Below are 16,700 nucleotides of genomic sequence, written 5' to 3' on the forward strand. Positions count from 1 at the left end.
TTAGTCCTATCCCAGTTGGCAAACAGCAGTGAGTTAACTAGTTTTTCCTAGGAAGTCAAGAGACCACTTATTCAACAAAGCTTTATCTTATGGGGCCAAAACCTGCCCAGGCTATTCAAGCACAGAAAGCCAAAAAGAAGCAGATATCCTGCACTGATGGTGGGCAAATAAGGAGAAATGCCACACAAAAGAATTCTACCCCCATATACATGAACATGTACATTATTGACATGTATTGCATGAATTTTCAAGCATGCAGACTTTTACCTATGTACGGCTCTACATGCTGTTGATAGCCACATAAATGTTTCTCTTATTCCTTAGACGGACTTGTGCATGTCAAGGGCTGGACCCTGAGACTTGTGGTGCTTCTTTTTCCTTTGGTTGCTCCTGGAGCATGTACTACAATGGGTGCAAGTTTGCCAGAAGCAAGGTCCCAAGGAAGTTTAAGCTGCTGGGGGATGATCCAAAAGAGGTTGGTGTTAATTTTAAAGTGAAGTTTGCCTCGTATAAAATGTTTCTGTTGTTCTTGTGGAGTTGAGGTACAGTAGACACAGGGCGAGAATCTCATTTGAAATCCACCCACAAGGGGAAATTAAGTAGTCAAAATGGATTTACCCTTGCCACTGAGCCAGCTTAATTGACTGCTAAAATGCTGACAGCAGGTCAAAACCATGAGACATGAAACGATATATGCAGGTTTTGTAGAAGAGCAAGAAAGGGCACACCCAGAACAGTTGTGGCTATATCAGGCCCACAGACAAGCTTTGCACATGCAGTTTCCACAATGGCAGAATACAGGATGTACTAGGTTGAGGCATATAACTTTTTGCAGCTCCGAGCTGGACTAAATTGCATGGAGACAGTATGAGGGAGCTGTGAGATACAGTGGGAGTGAAAGAATGAAAGGACTGGGAGGACTCATTCAGTGGATGCTGCTGCCTCGCCAACAGTGTAGGAAAGGTTTCCAGAGTGGCCTCTAAGGTGCTGTAAGTACTGGACCCAGAACTGCATGCTGATCATATCAAAGCATGTCATAGAGCTCAGCAGCCGTGCCTGTAGCTGGAGAACAAGTTGATTTTGAAGTTCTGACTCCAGTGGGTTCTAGATACCCTCAGCTAACAGGGCTGCTAATTATTAATGGGCTGCCTTTCTGTAGAGGGTTCTACTGATTGCCTGGCTTACTTTTTTGGCACATACAAGTGCAAATGTGTCCCCTGCGATGGGGCTTGTCTGCTGATGGATGGGCCACATAACATACTAAAAGCTGGGGCATTTTATGCTAAACCCATAATATTTAGCATTTCAGACATATAGTCAGTGACTTATCATGTAATTAGAGAGCTGGTCACATTTTTTGGTTATATTAGCACACTTGATATGCTATTAAAAATGTTAGCATCACTGAGACAGTTGTAACTTTTGACCCTCCTTTTCCCTCTATTATAAAATACCTATGCTCGATGAGACTGCAACAAAGAAAGCGTGATACGTATCACACGTGGGATCTACACAAAGACTCAAAGAAGAAGTGACATTTTATGAGTTGTAACTTGTAGGCTGGAAAGGAAAGCAACATAATGGTTCCAGGTTTTGATAGCAACCCAAAAAAAGGGACACAGTGAAAGGTTTTTCATAATGTCATACTGTGATTTTGGGTTCCTGTGAACCCAGAACTCAGATTGAAACTAGCAGGTCAAACTTTTTTAACCAAATTAGTGCATACCAAAACTGATAGATTTTTCACAGCTTTTCACATGCTTTCATGAACATACAAATTCCCAAAATGATTACATTTCTCTGTGTAAATTTGCTGCTTTTTAAAAACTTGGAATGAGGCCTGTATTTTTAATTTAAGAAACAGATCTGAAATTAGGATTCTGGGCATGAGAAAATAGTGGAGCAACTTAAATTTATTAGAGCACTTCATGTTTTTAAGAGCCTTTCATTTTGAAAGATTGTATCTCTCTTAAAAACAAAAAGTAAGTGGTCATTTGTATCCCAAATTGTTCTACACTAGCCACACCCACAACTCTTGATTGCTCAAAAACTGTCATTTTTTTCAAAGTCTGAAGTATTCCAATAATTTTAAATTGCTACATAGAGAGATAATTTCATTGTATTGAAGTGTTATGATTTCAGAATGTAAAACTCTCAAATTAGATGGATTAAATTGATGCTGATTGGGCATTCTGTTATTTTTTCTTTTCTTTTTTTCTCTCAAGGTTTTTAAAGGGGAGATTTTTTTTTATTTTTCAAAAAACTGTAATAACTAGTCATATCATGCTTGGGTTTAACCTTTACATAGTAGGATACATCTTTTCTTATAAATCAGATGAGCGTTATATGATCCTCCTCATAAGGATCATAGAAGCTCATTTCTGGACATATGTTGTGCTTTTAAAAACAGTATAAGGGATCACTATAAGAAATACAAGGCATTTACAATGCATATTAGGCATTTATACCAGTCATCTCTGTAGTATCATAGTGTCCAGTAGCTTCTAAAGATGGTAGATTGCATATATAGTAATATGGGTGGTTAGATGATAATATGTTAACATTATTTCATCTGATAACAGGAAGAAAAGCTAGAGTCCAATTTGCAAAACCTATCAACTCTAATGGCACCTACCTACAAGAAACTTGCACCAGACGCATATAACAACCAGGTAGGTCAAAAAGAGTTGGGAAAGTCACTAAAATAATCTGATCTTTGCTTTACTTTGCCAATGCATGTTCTTTGCTGTAAGTTATTGTTTACAGTTTGTGCCAATATTGCTCTTATGTTAGACTAAATCTTGCTCACTCAATACATTATATAGCATATAACATACTAGCAAACACTTTGCTCCTGTGATTGATAAGGTCCTTAAGGTTTCCAGATTCAGCATTATTCACTGGATAAATTGACAGATGTTCCATTTCCCTGATTTACTCCAATCCAAACCTGTCTCTGCATGTTTGGTTCCAGGGCAAATCCATTACTGGATTTTCCAATTTAGATCCCGCAGAAATTCTACAAGAACATCTCATGCACCTTCAGCCCCATGGAATCTGAACATGATTCCTGTCTTTGTGCTGGCCTTGAACCAGAACCCTAACCTCACTCTAATCCAGATTTGAATCCAAACACTGGCTTTTGTTTCAGATTGCACAGGTTCACATCTCTCAAGCTTTGCTTTGATTTTCAGATTTGAATGAAATAAATATCTCAAATTAAAAATAAAAATAATCACCAAACTAGCCAGGTTCTTCCTGGTGTGGAAGCCAAACCTCAAATTTCACATTTTAATGCCAACCCATAAGTTTACTCAAAATAGGGCCCATGTTCACCTGAAAGGTTCATGAATCTTTGTGAAGTTTTTGACAACTTCTAACTTTCTAATAAAACGTGAAACCAAGAATTGTGTGTGACTTGTGTTTTCAGTGTGAACATTTCACAAAATTAGTAATGAAAACACAGTAGAAAATATTGTGCTGATTATCAGTAATCTATTTTTGAGCACCATCATTCTTGTTATTATATCAAATATAGTGAAAGACTGTCAATGTGCCAAGAAATTACAATCTAATGGTCATATTCTGCACTAATTTCTCCATACAGCCCATTGGAAGTCAGTTTTCCAAGGAAATGCACTCTTCCTAAGTAATTCAATATTTCTGAGCCTGTGTTTATAACTTAACAACATGCCAGACATTCAAACTATATACTGTATTTTATCATCTGAAGAAATGGGCCAATGCCAGGAAAATGAAAAGTAATCTTGAAGGAGAAGTATTGTCAGCTAAATACACAAATATAATAATGACAGAAGCGTGGAGTTTGAACAATGGAAGGCAACATGGAACTGAGTAGCAAGAAAAGAAAGAGGAGCTTGTATTCTCATTTTTATTACTGTAAAGTAATTTCTTGGAATTGTTCACCTCTAAGAACTATACTCTGCCATTGCCAAGATATTAGGAGGCTAAGGTATTCAGTAGTAATTCCATGTAATGGGCTGTCCAGATAAGTTTCAGTGATTACTTGACTTCTGTTTCCAGATTGAGTATGAACACAGAGCGCCAGAGTGCCGTCTTGGTTTAAAAGAAGGTCGTCCATTCTCAGGGGTCACTGCCTGCCTGGATTTTTGTGCTCATGCTCACAGAGACTTGCACAATATGCAGAATGGGAGTACATTGGTAAGTCAGTGCTGCATAAAGCTGCCTTGTTTCAGCACTGATTTCTCATATTTAATTCATTATCTATATTTCTATTAAGCTTGCACATAAAGCTAACTGCTAAAAGAAGAGACATTCATCAGTAACTGGAGCTAAAATGTGCAATCCGGATTTGTGCAGGATTTTTTATTTAAATGAGACTTTAGAGAAAGATCTAAAATAGATTTGGCTGAAAAACTTCAGTGGCACAGTTTTCCACTGGAAAATATAGTTTGAAATTGAAACAGTTAGTGAAATCAGTTTGATTTTGCCAAAATTCCATTTTGGAGAAAAAAAGGGGGGGGGATTTATGATGATGCTAAAACTTCATATTTTGACATTTTTGGAGTGAAATATTGTGATTTTTCCTCTCTGAATTTTTAAAATTTTGTATTACATTTGAAATTTCAACTTTATTTCATATTATATTATAACCAAAAGATTTTGAGGTGGAAAGATTTTATTCCCTCAAATTTATTTTGCAGAAAATTCAAAATTTTCAGGTTTAATTTCAAATCAGAATAAAAACAAATGTCAAAATCCTCTCAAATATCATTTCTGTTCTTTGGCCAGTACTAAATAAAACCCTTGCTCTTGTCCCACAAAACTCTACTACTCTCCAGAACTTGATACTGAAAAATATAGCAGAGCAAGGTTAGCTGGCTTCATTGAATAGGAGAGTTTATGGCTTACTTCTATCTACTGCATGCTGTCAGTGAAAATATGCAAAAAAAAAATGTGACTAGCTTGCTGTAATTTGAAGTAACTGCATCAGTGCGTGTAAGCAGGTGCTATTCTCACCGTGGTCTGAGCAGAACATCCAAATATTTTACAAAGTCTAAACTTACTCCCTTCCTGGGGCTTGACTTTCTTCAAAACACTATTAACAAAATATACACTTCCGTCTGAGTTTTCTCTCCAAGACTGGCTGGTTTTCCTGCAGATCTTTCTGTCTTGCAGCTTCTCATTCCCTTTGAGAGATACCCCCATCACATCTTATATCCTGGATGGAGTTCACAAGATGTGCCTACTGCTATGTCTCTACAGCAGTTCCTTGAATCTGTATCTGGCATTCAAATATCTAATGTGAGGTTGACTCAATGAAGGAGCCTGCATTCCAGTACAAGGCCCTAGAGTCTGCCATACCGTTACGCTGCCCTTGGAATTTTAGGGTGGTCTTTGAAAGTACACCTCTACCCCGATATAACGCGACCCCATATAACACGAATTCGGATATAATGCGGTAAAGCAGTGCTCTGGGGGGGCAGGGCTGCGCACTCTGGCGGATCAAAGCAAGTTTGATATAACACGGTTTCACCTATAACGCAGTAAGATTTTTTGGCTCCCGAGGACAGTGTTATATCGGAGTAGAAGTGTATATGTAATGTCATGGGATTTTTTTTTTTATACTAAACAGCATTGCTAATATGTAGCTAGCTATCGTGCCACAACCTAAAAAAAATCTTGCTGGCTGTAGAGTTCCAGGAAGCCTAGCATTTCAGTTCCCTGACCATGGAATCATTAGCCCAAGAATTCACTTAACTTTTGGGAACACATGGCTATCCTGCCTACTTCCAGGTGAAATATGGAATGTGAGGAAAATATACATTTTATATAAAGTGTCCCTTAATATTGCCAAACATGGGAAAGGTGGGGGGGGAGGGAGGGAAGTTGCACGCTTGGATGCTGAATCTAGAAGCAAAAAAGAAGTTAAAGCTTAAACAATTTAAAAAAAAGGGGGGGAAGGGGGAGCAGGGGTTAGCATTCAGTTGATACCTACATTGGATGCTCTATTCGGCATTACGTCGGTTATGTCATCAGCCTTGCAATCTGATGTTAGTTGTCAACTACCTGCCATTATAGAGTTATCTGAGCTGACAGTGTAATGCAAAATAGGCCAAAACTCCACAGAGTTTTCTGTTCTTCTCACGCTGATTTTTGATGGTTTTTCTACCATACCTTTTGGACAGGTGTGCACACTAACCAGAGAAGACAATCGTGAAATTGGCCAAATGCCAGAAGATGAGCAGCTGCACGTACTCCCATTATACAAAGTCTCTGATGTGGATGAGTTTGGAAGTACTGATGGCCAGGAACAGAAAAAGAAGAATGGCAGCATTCAAGTCCTCAGCTCCTTTAGGCGCAAAGTCAGGATGCTGGCAGAGCCTGTTAAGACATGCAGGCAAAAGAAGTTAGAAGCCAAGAAAGCGGCAGCAGAAAAGCTTTCCTCCTTGGAGACTAGCTCGAGCAAAACTGAAAAAGATAAGTCGGCAGCAGCACGCCACAAACAAGCCAGCTCGGAGGCTGCAGGTCATGCAAAACAGTTAGCAGGTAAATGCAAGAATCTTCTATTAGTCAGTACACTTGTTAATAACAGTAACAGTAATTAACCATAGAAATGAAGGCAGTTTATAAAGAGCCTTGAGAAAACCATGAGGCCGACTAATTGAAAGTCTCTGGTAAAGATAAAAAGTGGGGGGGAGAGAAGTAGGGGTGATATCATTGTAGGGGTCTATTATAGATAGGCTTGGCAGAATTTGATTTTTTTTTTATTTTTTTTTTCAAATTTTGACTTAATTTTTGTTTAAGATTTTTTTGTTTTAACAGTTTTTACTGTTGTTGGAAATTAAGAGTGGGGATAGGATTGGGGCTGGGGTTTGGGCAGTACTGACAGCGGGGCTGCCGGGGGTTCTCTACATGACCAAGGGGCCCAATACACTGGGGAGCAAGGCGTGGAGGTGGCTGCTGTCCTGGCCTGACAGAGCAGAGATCCCCAGCCCGGACTGCAATGAGGGGAAAAGCCCGCAGCCACAGCGTACTGACGAAAATTTCCTGCCCAAGGATGGCTCGAACACTCCTGGGTGGTGGGTGGGTGAGTGAGTGAGCGAGCGAGCGAGGCCATGACAGCACAGCTGCAGATGGCTCACCGCACTGCTACAGGGCTGGTGACACCCAATCCCTGCAGGCACAAGCAGGGGAGACTGCATTCCCACCAATGCGGATCAATATTTTTTTCCATCCATTTCAATGTGTCAAGTGAAATCAATGTTTACCATCATATATTGATTTATATTAAATCCTGCCAAGCCTAACTATGGGTCACCAAGTCAAGAGGAGGAGGTGGATGAGGCATTCCTAGAACAAATAAAGGAACTCTCCAAAACACAAGGCCTGGTAGTAATGGGGGACTTTAACAACAGAAGTCTTAGAAAATGAAATGTATTGGGATAACTTTTGGTTTCAGAAGTTGGAGGAAGTAACCAAAGGCACAGCCATTTTAGACTTCGTTCTCACTAACAGTGAGGAATTGGTTGTGAATCTGAAGGTTGAAGGCAATTTGGGTGAAAATGAAATGATAGCTTTTATCATTATGATTCTAAGGAAACTAAGAGCAGCAAAATAAGGACAATGAACATCAAAAAAGCTGAATTTAACAAACTCAGAGAACTGGAAAAAAAGAGCCTATAAAAAGAAAATCTAAAGGAAAAAGGAGTTCAGGAGGACCTGTCAGTTTCTCTGAGAGACAATATTAGAAGTGCAACAGCAAACTATTCTGATGCAAAGGAGAGATAGGAAGAATAGTAAAAGGCCAACCTGTCTATTAGGAGCTTTTTAATTATCTGAAAATAAAAAAGGAATCCTACAAAAAATGGAAACATAGATGAATTACTAACAAGGAGTACAAAAGAATAGCACAAGCATGTACATCCAAAATCAGAAAGGCTAAGGCACAAAATGAATAACATCTAGCCAGGGACATGAAAGGCAATAGGAAGAGGATCTATAAATATATTAGCAGTATGAGCAAGACAAAGGAAAGTGTAGGTCTTCCAATTAGGGGAAGGAGAGCTAATAATGGAAGACATCAAGAAGGCTGAGATGTTCAATGCCTATTTTGCTTCCAATTTCACTAAAAAAGTAAACTGTGACCAGAGACTTAACACAATTAATATTAATAAGGGGAAAGAAATGCAAGCCAGAATAGGGAAAGAACAGGTTAAAGAATATTTAGGTAAGTTAGATGTATTCAAGTCAGCCTGGCCTGATGAAATTCATCCTACGGTACTTAAGGAACTAGCTGAAGCAGTTTCTGAACCATTAACAGTTATCGTTGAGAACCTATGGAGGATGGATGAGGTCCAAGAGGTCTGGAGAAGGGCAAACATAGCATCTATCTTTAAAAGGGATAACAGAGAGGGATTATTGACCAGTCAGTGTAACTGATATCAGGAAAGATACTAGAACAAATTATCAAACAATCTGTTTGTAAGCACCTAGAGGATAATAAGGTGATAAGTAATAGGCAACATGGATTTGTCAAGAACAAATCGTATCATACCAACCTAATTTCCTTCTTTGACAAGGCAACTGGCCTAGTGGATGGAGGAAAGCAGTAGACATGATTGTGATGTTGCACTCCTTATGATTTTATGAAAATATGCTAATGAGTGTGAATATAACGTAACTGGAATATGCTTCATCCAAAAAGTCTCTTGTAAGGTAGCATTGCAAAGCTTATAATCTACAGAATGTGATCATCCAATTTGTATAAATGTATCATTCTTGTATCTGAAACTAGAAATAAGTAATTATGCAAAGTATGGGCCATTAATGGTGGTTTAGAATCTTGATGGCTCCCATCAACTAGGACAATTGACTGTAGATGGCTCTGTTTACTTGCAAGCCTTCCTGTCAGTCAGGCCGGGAAGAATGAAGGCTTGGGATCTCACAGGACATGTGACCATGTCACCTGGTACTGGAATGGATCTTAAACCTGGTGATTTTCCATTTAGAAGGTGGGGTGGGGACCCAAAGAGACAAATGATTCCCGCCTAGTGCCAAAGGTATATAAGGGGGTGGAACAGAACAAAGTGGGCTGCAGTCATGAGAAATCCCCTAACTACCACCTGAGCTGAAACATGGACTGTACCAGGGGAAAGGATTGAGCCCAGACTAGAAAGGAGTCTAGTTTGTGAAAGAAGCTTATTGGAACATCTCTGAGGGTGAGGTTTCATTTGTAATCAGGTTCTTATTGTATTAGGCTTAGATTTGTGTGCTTTTGTTTTATTTTGCTTGGTAATTTACTTTGTTCTGTCTGTTATTACTTGGAACCACTTAAATCCTACTTTTTATATTTAATAAAATCACTTTTTACTTATTAATAAACCCAGAGCAAGTAATTAATACCTGGGGGAGCAAACAGCTGTGCATATCTCTCTATCAGTGTTATAGAGGGCAAACAATTTATGAGTTTACCCTGTATAAGCTTTATACAGAGTAAAATGGGTTTATTTGGGGTTTGGTCCCCATTAGGATCTGGGTGCTGGAGACAGGAGCACTTCTTAAGCTGTTTTCAGTTAAGCCTGCAGCTTGTGGGGGACATGGTTCAGACCTGGGTCTGTGTTTGCATCACACTAGTGCAGGGATCGGCAACCTTTGGCATGTGGCCCGCCAGGGCAAGCACCCTGGCGGGCCGGGCCAGTTTGTTTACCTGCCGCGTCCGCAGGTTTGGCAGATCGCGGCTCCCACTGGCCATGGTTCGCCGCTCCAGGCCAATGGGCGGCCAGCACATCCTTCAGCCTGCACCGCTTCCCGCTGTCCTCATTGGCCTGGAGCGGTGAACCATGGCCAGTGGGAGCCGCGATCTTCCGAACCTACAGACGCGGCAGGTAAACAAACCGGCCTGGCCTGCCAGGATGCTTACCCTGGCGGGCCGCGGGCCAAAGGTTGCCGATCCCTAGGCTAGTGTGTCTGGCTCAACAAGACAGGCTACTGAAGTTCCAACCTGCCAGGGAAAACGGGCTCAGAGGTAGTCTCAGCACATCAGGTGGCAGTCCCAACGGGGTCTCTGTCACCATGATACCTTGATTTTAGTAAGGCTTTTGACACAGGCCCACATGATATTCTCATAAGCAAACTAAGGAAATGTAATCTAGGTTAAATTACTATTACAGTGGGTGCAAAACTGGTTGAAAGACCATAATCAGAGTAATTATCAGTAGTCTGCTGTCAAACTGGAGGGGGGCATACATAGTGGGGTCTATCCTGGGTCCAGTACTAGTCAATATTTTAACTAATGACTTGGATAATGGAGTGGAGAATATGCTTATACAATTTATGGATGACATCAAGCAGGGAGAGGTTGGTAGCACTTGGAGGACAGGATTAGATTTCAAAACAGCCTTGACAAATGGGAGAAATGGTGTGAAATCAACAGGATGAAATTCAGTTAAGACAAGGGCAAAGTACTTCACTTAGGAAAGAAAAATCAAAAGCACAACTACAAAATGGGGAATAACTGGCCAGGCAGTAGTACTGCTGAAAAGGATCTGGAGGTTATACTGGATCACAAATTGAGTGTGAGTCAGCAGTGTGATGCAGTTGTAAAACAAGCTAATATTCTGGGCTATATTAACAGGAGTGTCCTTTGTAAGACATACAAAGTAATTATCCTGCTCTGCTCAGCACTGCTGAGGCCTCAGCAGGAGTACTGCATCCAACTCTGGGTGCCACACTTTTGGAAAGATGTAGACAAATTGGAGAGAGTCCAGAGAAGAGCAACAAAAAACCTGTGAGGAAAGGGTAAAAAGACTGAGCATATTCAGCATTGAGAGAAGATGACGGAGGGTGGATCTGATAACAATCTTCAAATATGTTAAGGGTTTTAAAAAGAGGACTGTGATCAGTTTTTCTTCATATCTACTGAATGTAGGACAAGAAGTTATCTGTTTAATCTGCAGCAAGTGAGTTTTATGTTAGATATTAGGAAAATCTTTCTAACTATAAGGGTAATTAAGTTCTGGAATAAGTTACCAAAAGAGGTTATGGAATCCTCATCATTGGAGGTTTTCAAGAACAGGTTGGACAAACACATGTCAGAGATGGTCTAGATATACCTAGTCCTGTCTCAGCCCAGGGGGCTGGGTTACATGACCTCTTGAGGTCCCTTCCAGCCCTATATTTTGCTGATTCTCTGGCCTATAGAATTTATAGGTATTTAGGCGTCTAGAGATGCAGATAGGTACCTAACACTCTCTATGTTAACTCTCCATCAATGGGAGTTAGGCACTTATCTGCAACACTAAGCACCTTAAATACCTTTAAAAATCTGGCAGGTTCCTTTTAGAGGCTGCTTTTGAAAATTTAGCCCTTATATTTTATGCATTTGACTCTTCTCTAGGACAGGTCACACTATGACTTTTGTTCCAAGTTTTCACATATCATCTTGCCAGAAACTTGGAAAAGTAGAAGTGTTTAGTCAACTGTAAGAGGAATTGTATTTGTATTTCTAGAAAGGTATCCTTCTTTTAATCTATGTAGGAAATGTAATGGAAATTGCTTTGGTGTTTTCATCTAGTGTCAATGTAAACATTTTTTGTTTTTGTTTTCCCGTCTGCAGATCTTTTACGTCTTTCAGGACCAGCTGTGCTACAACAGCAGCAACATCAACAGCGTACTCTCGCTAACAGCCCTCAGTCAAACCCTGTCAACTCTTACTCTGGTTCAGGTCCTGCCAATCTTTACACGAGGCTGCCTAATCCAGCCAATGCTCATCCAAGCTCTTCATACACTTCAGATCTCTATGGAGGGTCCAACCCCATAAATCTTTATAGAACCTCATCACAACCTTCAGGGTCTTATTTGAATTCTTCCAATCCTATGAACCCTTATTCAGGATCACTAAGTCAAAATAACCAATATCCACCTTACCAATGCAATGGAAACATGCCTATGGACAACTGCCCCTCTTACTTGAGTTCCTACCCTTCACAACCTCAACACTTGGACTTATATAGGTATCAGAGCCAAGACCCTTTATCTAAACTAAGTCTGCCACCCATTCATACACTATACCAGCATAGACTTGGGAATAACCAGAGTTTTGGTTCCAAGTACTTGAATTATGGAAACCAAAATATGCAGGTAGACCCTTTTAATAATTGCACCAATAGACCAAATGTACACCACGCAGGGTCTTTTTCCCCTTACTCCACCCTTGAGACTGACAGCCACTTTATGGATGTTGCCTCAAGATTAAAATCTAATTTTAGTAATCCAAGTGTGGACTATACTTCCATGAATAAAAATGGTGAACATCCCCTACATCCACCTTCACATCTAGCACATGATTACCACTCAGCTTCAAGTATATTCAGTGGTCCTCCTCATTCACTACATCTCCAAAATAAGGATAGTGAAATGACTCCACATACAGCTAATGGGTTGTCTAATATGCTTCCAGGTCTTAACCACGATAGGACTACTCCCCAACATGGTTTAAATAAAACTGATAGTCTGAATCCAGAAAAAGCAGAGGAGCCCGATGATGTCTGGTCAGATAGCGAGCACAGCTTTCTGGATGCAGATATTGGAGGAGTGGCAGTTGCCCCATCTCATGGGTCAATTCTCATTGAATGTGCAAAACGTGAGCTCCATGCAACAACCCCCTTGAAAAATCCCAACAGGAACCATCCCACCAGGATATCACTTGTCTTCTATCAACATAAGAGTATGAATGAGCCAAAACATGGTCTGGCTCTGTGGGAGGCAAAGATGGCTGAGAAGGCAAGAGAAAAAGAAGAGGAGTGTGAAAAATATGGTCCCGATTACGTGCCTCAAAAATCTTATGGCAAAAAATCAAAGCGGGAGCCTACTGAATCACATGAACCCTCAGAACCAACATATGTGCGCTTTGTCAAGTCTCTTGCACAAAGGACTATGTCAGTCACCACAAACTCCACAGTAACTACATCTCCATATGCCTTTACACGGGTTACAGGGCCTTACAACAGATATATATAACTTCACACCTTTGTTGGTTACCTCATTTTAAAAAACAAATTGTCAATCGAATAGTTCTCAGTTAGGTTGCAGGGAGGGGTGGGCAGGGAAAGAAATAGTATTTTCATTAAACTTGTCAGTGGAAAAACCTCAGCACACCAGCAAAAAGAGGTAATCTTACCACCGCACTTATTTTCCACTGACTTGTAAGTGGTCACAGATGGCATGTGGAAACAAGACCAAAGCATCCTATGCAAAAAACAAAAAAAAAGTGTTTCACAATTTACATTAAAAACACTGGCTCCATTATTGGAAGAGAGAATCTGCAAATGTAACTTTTTTCCTTACAGTTTTGCCCATCTGTGACCACTTTTAATAATATCGACTTTGCATAGTTATGGAACAGGAGCAAAAAATTAAAATACTGTAGTATTACAACAGCAGGAATCTTAAAATACCATCTGGTGCTGAATCTATGATGTACTGAAATACTGGAATTATGGCTTTTTAACATGCAGTTTTTACTGTAATCTTAATAGTCTCTTGATTTTATTTAACAAAATAGATACATATAGAACATAATGAATAGACAGCAAAACACTGAATTTGTTTGGATATTCTAAAACATGGTGCTATCTAAGAAAATGGTGTCTTTATTATAACCGTTGAACAGTTAATGCCTTTATAATAGATTAAAATGTTAATGGTGTATTCAAATATCCTTGAACAACAGGGGGGACCTTTTCATTCATGTTTGTATCAAATTTGCCTGTTACTAAAACACGCTTACTTTTTAACATATGGGAATTAAAGACCTCTGGATTTTGCTCATCCAGTCAAGTCCTGATTAAGGGACAATAATATATATAGAGATATTTTTTTTTAAATAGTGTTTCAGAAGCACTTTGTCTACCTAAGCTTGGCAACTTGAACAGTGCTAAGGTACTAAGACGTTAAAAGAAAGAAAGAACGTTTACTTTGATTTTAAAATGCAAAGAATTTTTTTTAAAGCTTTTAAATACTTTTGGCTTTAGCCATACATCTGCTGGTGGGCTACATATCCATTTTTAATAAGTCAGTTACAGTAGAAATGGGGTTTACTGGATACAAGGGAATGCTTTAGTACACAACACACATTTTACTGGTGCTCATCTCTCACAGCTATACTGTAACAGTTTTTTACAATTATTATGACAAGTTTATTGCTCAAATGAGTACAGTTTTAAGGAGAGAATTTTATATTAACCACAGGTAATAATTAGCAGCATGTGACAGATTCTACAACTAGTTAGCTTAGGTTTCTGCTATTTCTAAAAGATCTGTATGCTCTTCAGATAATTGAATGGCAGATTGGTTTTGTGTTAATAATTATGTAAATTGTGGTGTATGTCATTTCTCAGTGTAAATGTCCTCTTTTCCAGGAAGATTGAGCAGACTGATGCCTACATAAAATTAATGAAGAAGGGTTAGTTCTATGTGATTCCATTGATTAAATGGAGGGGAAAAGGCAGCTGGCTTGCTGTGGTGGTTTTAAATCATTAATTTCTATTAAAAAAAAAAAAAAAGCAAAAGTTGTATAGTAAATTAAATTGTAAACAAAACCGTTTTTAACGCAATGCTTTAGTATTTTAGTACTGTAAAAATTATATATACACACACACATATATATATATATTTGGGTTTGAAGCTGAATTCACATCATGGTGCTACTCAGCCTGCTACAAATATATCATAATGTGAGCTAAAAATACATTAAAAGATTTGAGTGATGTTCCTACTTGTCATATACCTCAACACTAGATTGGCAATAGGATATTGAACTGAGAGTGAAAGTTTATAATATTGTATACCACCTCCCCCACCCCCCATAGGCTTTGAAAAAAATACCTTTTGTCTCAGTACTTGATATTTTAGCAAGTATAACTTGAACTTCAATCTTTTTTTTTTTTTCCTAAAAATTCAGGGATATTTCAGCTCATGTTCTCCTTATGCCAACATGTCACCTGTGTGTATGTAAAGCTGTTGTAGGTTAATAAATATATTATTCTTGTGGGTTTTATTTTATTTTTTTCAGGGATTTAACTCTTCTCTTTTGAATCCCTCTTCTACTTTTACTTGTATATGTATTGATGTAACAAACTAATTTTGTAAATTTGTTAGCTCTTTTTATTGTAATGAAAGTGTTTAAAAGTTTTAGACTTGTTTTGCCTATTTCAAACAAAGAAAGAAAGTAGAATGCACTGAGCTAATTAAAGGGAAAATTGTAAGGCAGAGGTTTGGCAATTGACCGTTTGCTAGAGTGTTTCAAATCACTCTCTAAACAAGGCTTCTGGGATACTGTAATGAATAAATTTCTTTTTTTTTTTTAAAAAGGTACAGTCTGTATGAGGGCTTCCCTAAACAAGCAAACCTCCATCACTTAGCTATTTGTTGTGCAATATACTGTAAGATTGATCTAAAGACGTTGTCTAGCGGAATTACAACCTAATTCTATTCAATAAAAGGAGGCCTTTTGGTTTTATTGGTCAAATATTTATATTCTGGCAATTTTTGAAATTCTTAGTATGTGGCTTTACCACTATAAATACAAAATTTAAAATGTTCGTTTTCATTGAAACAGGAGTTTCAAGTTTTTTAAACCTTAACTATAATTTCCTTATGTATTAGGTTAATTAAATCATTTTAAAATTTAATCTCTTGATTTTTTTTTTATTTGAATCATATCCATCATGCCATCCATAGTTGATGTTTGGTTAATATACCATTCACTGTCATTTGCCAAACTGCTGGCAAACAATAGCAGGAAGCTTAGTTGGGGATTCAATTATGTATTGTAAATACCTGAACTGTAATTTAGGTGTACAGAACCCTGCCTCAGAATGAATGAAAAAGCAGACAAAAAATTGTGTGTATAGGATTATCAGGTTGACTATAGCCATACTTGAAGATGCTTCTGAGTGGTGTCAACTTTACTTGAATGAATTTTTCATCTTGATTGACGCACAGTGATGTAAAGTTCACTTCTAAAGCTAGTGGTTAACTTGTGTAGGAAACTTTAGCAGTTTGACACTAAGGTAATGAACTTCTGTGTGTGTTTTCCATGCTTATGTTCTACCTTTTTTTTAATTATTATTTTAACTTTAGTTTCACTCATTTTCATGAAATGTTTGGTAAGTCTATAAAAATCTGAGGATGGTTATAAATACTGTAAGTATTGTAATGTAATGAATGCAGGTTATTTGAAAGCTGTTTATTATTATATCATTCCTGATAACGCTGAGATGTGGGTGTTTTTAATAAAATTTATATTTATTTAATGCACTCAAAGTCTGTTTTACAGAAACTTGTCTTTCATGATGAGTAATTTTTCCCAAGCACATACAGCCAACAAGAGAATGTATACAGTTCTGGTTTGCTCAGGTCAAGGAAAAGGTCAGTAAACTGAAAAGGATTGGAAGAAGCCAAAGAAAAATGATTAAAGGGCTGCAGAAATGTGGAGAAACTAAAGTTAAAGAGGTATTGCTTTGCTAAACACAGCTAAGGGGAAAACATAACTATCAACAAATACTTAAAGTTTGAAGCCACAAAAGAAAGAAGATTATTTAGGGTGGATTAAGAAGGATGGTCTAACTAATTACTCCTGATACAGTTGAGTATAAGAAAGTTTAGGCTGATCATGGGGGAAAATCTAATGGTCTAGCTGTTTAAAATCTAAAATA

The 16,700-nt window shown here is 38.4% G+C and overlaps 1 protein-coding gene across 1 annotated transcript in view; it reads left to right on the forward strand.

Moving 5' to 3' along the window:
• TET2 (tet methylcytosine dioxygenase 2) overlaps positions 1-16,302 on the forward strand; it is a 91,534-nt gene extending 75,232 nt beyond the window's left edge. The window contains exons 6-10 of the mRNA XM_054030637.1: positions 325-475; positions 2,583-2,672; positions 4,045-4,182; positions 6,171-6,531; positions 11,600-16,302. Of these exons, the coding sequence (XP_053886612.1) occupies positions 325-475; positions 2,583-2,672; positions 4,045-4,182; positions 6,171-6,531; positions 11,600-13,002 (2,143 nt within the window). The 3' untranslated portion in view covers positions 13,003-16,302. The remainder of the gene's footprint in view (positions 1-324; positions 476-2,582; positions 2,673-4,044; positions 4,183-6,170; positions 6,532-11,599) is intronic.
• The last annotated feature ends 398 nt before the right edge of the window (positions 16,303-16,700 follow it).

The sequence above is a fragment of the Malaclemys terrapin genome, chromosome 5, assembly GCF_027887155.1.
Source record: "Malaclemys terrapin pileata isolate rMalTer1 chromosome 5, rMalTer1.hap1, whole genome shotgun sequence".
Lineage (NCBI taxonomy): Eukaryota > Metazoa > Chordata > Testudines > Emydidae > Malaclemys > Malaclemys terrapin.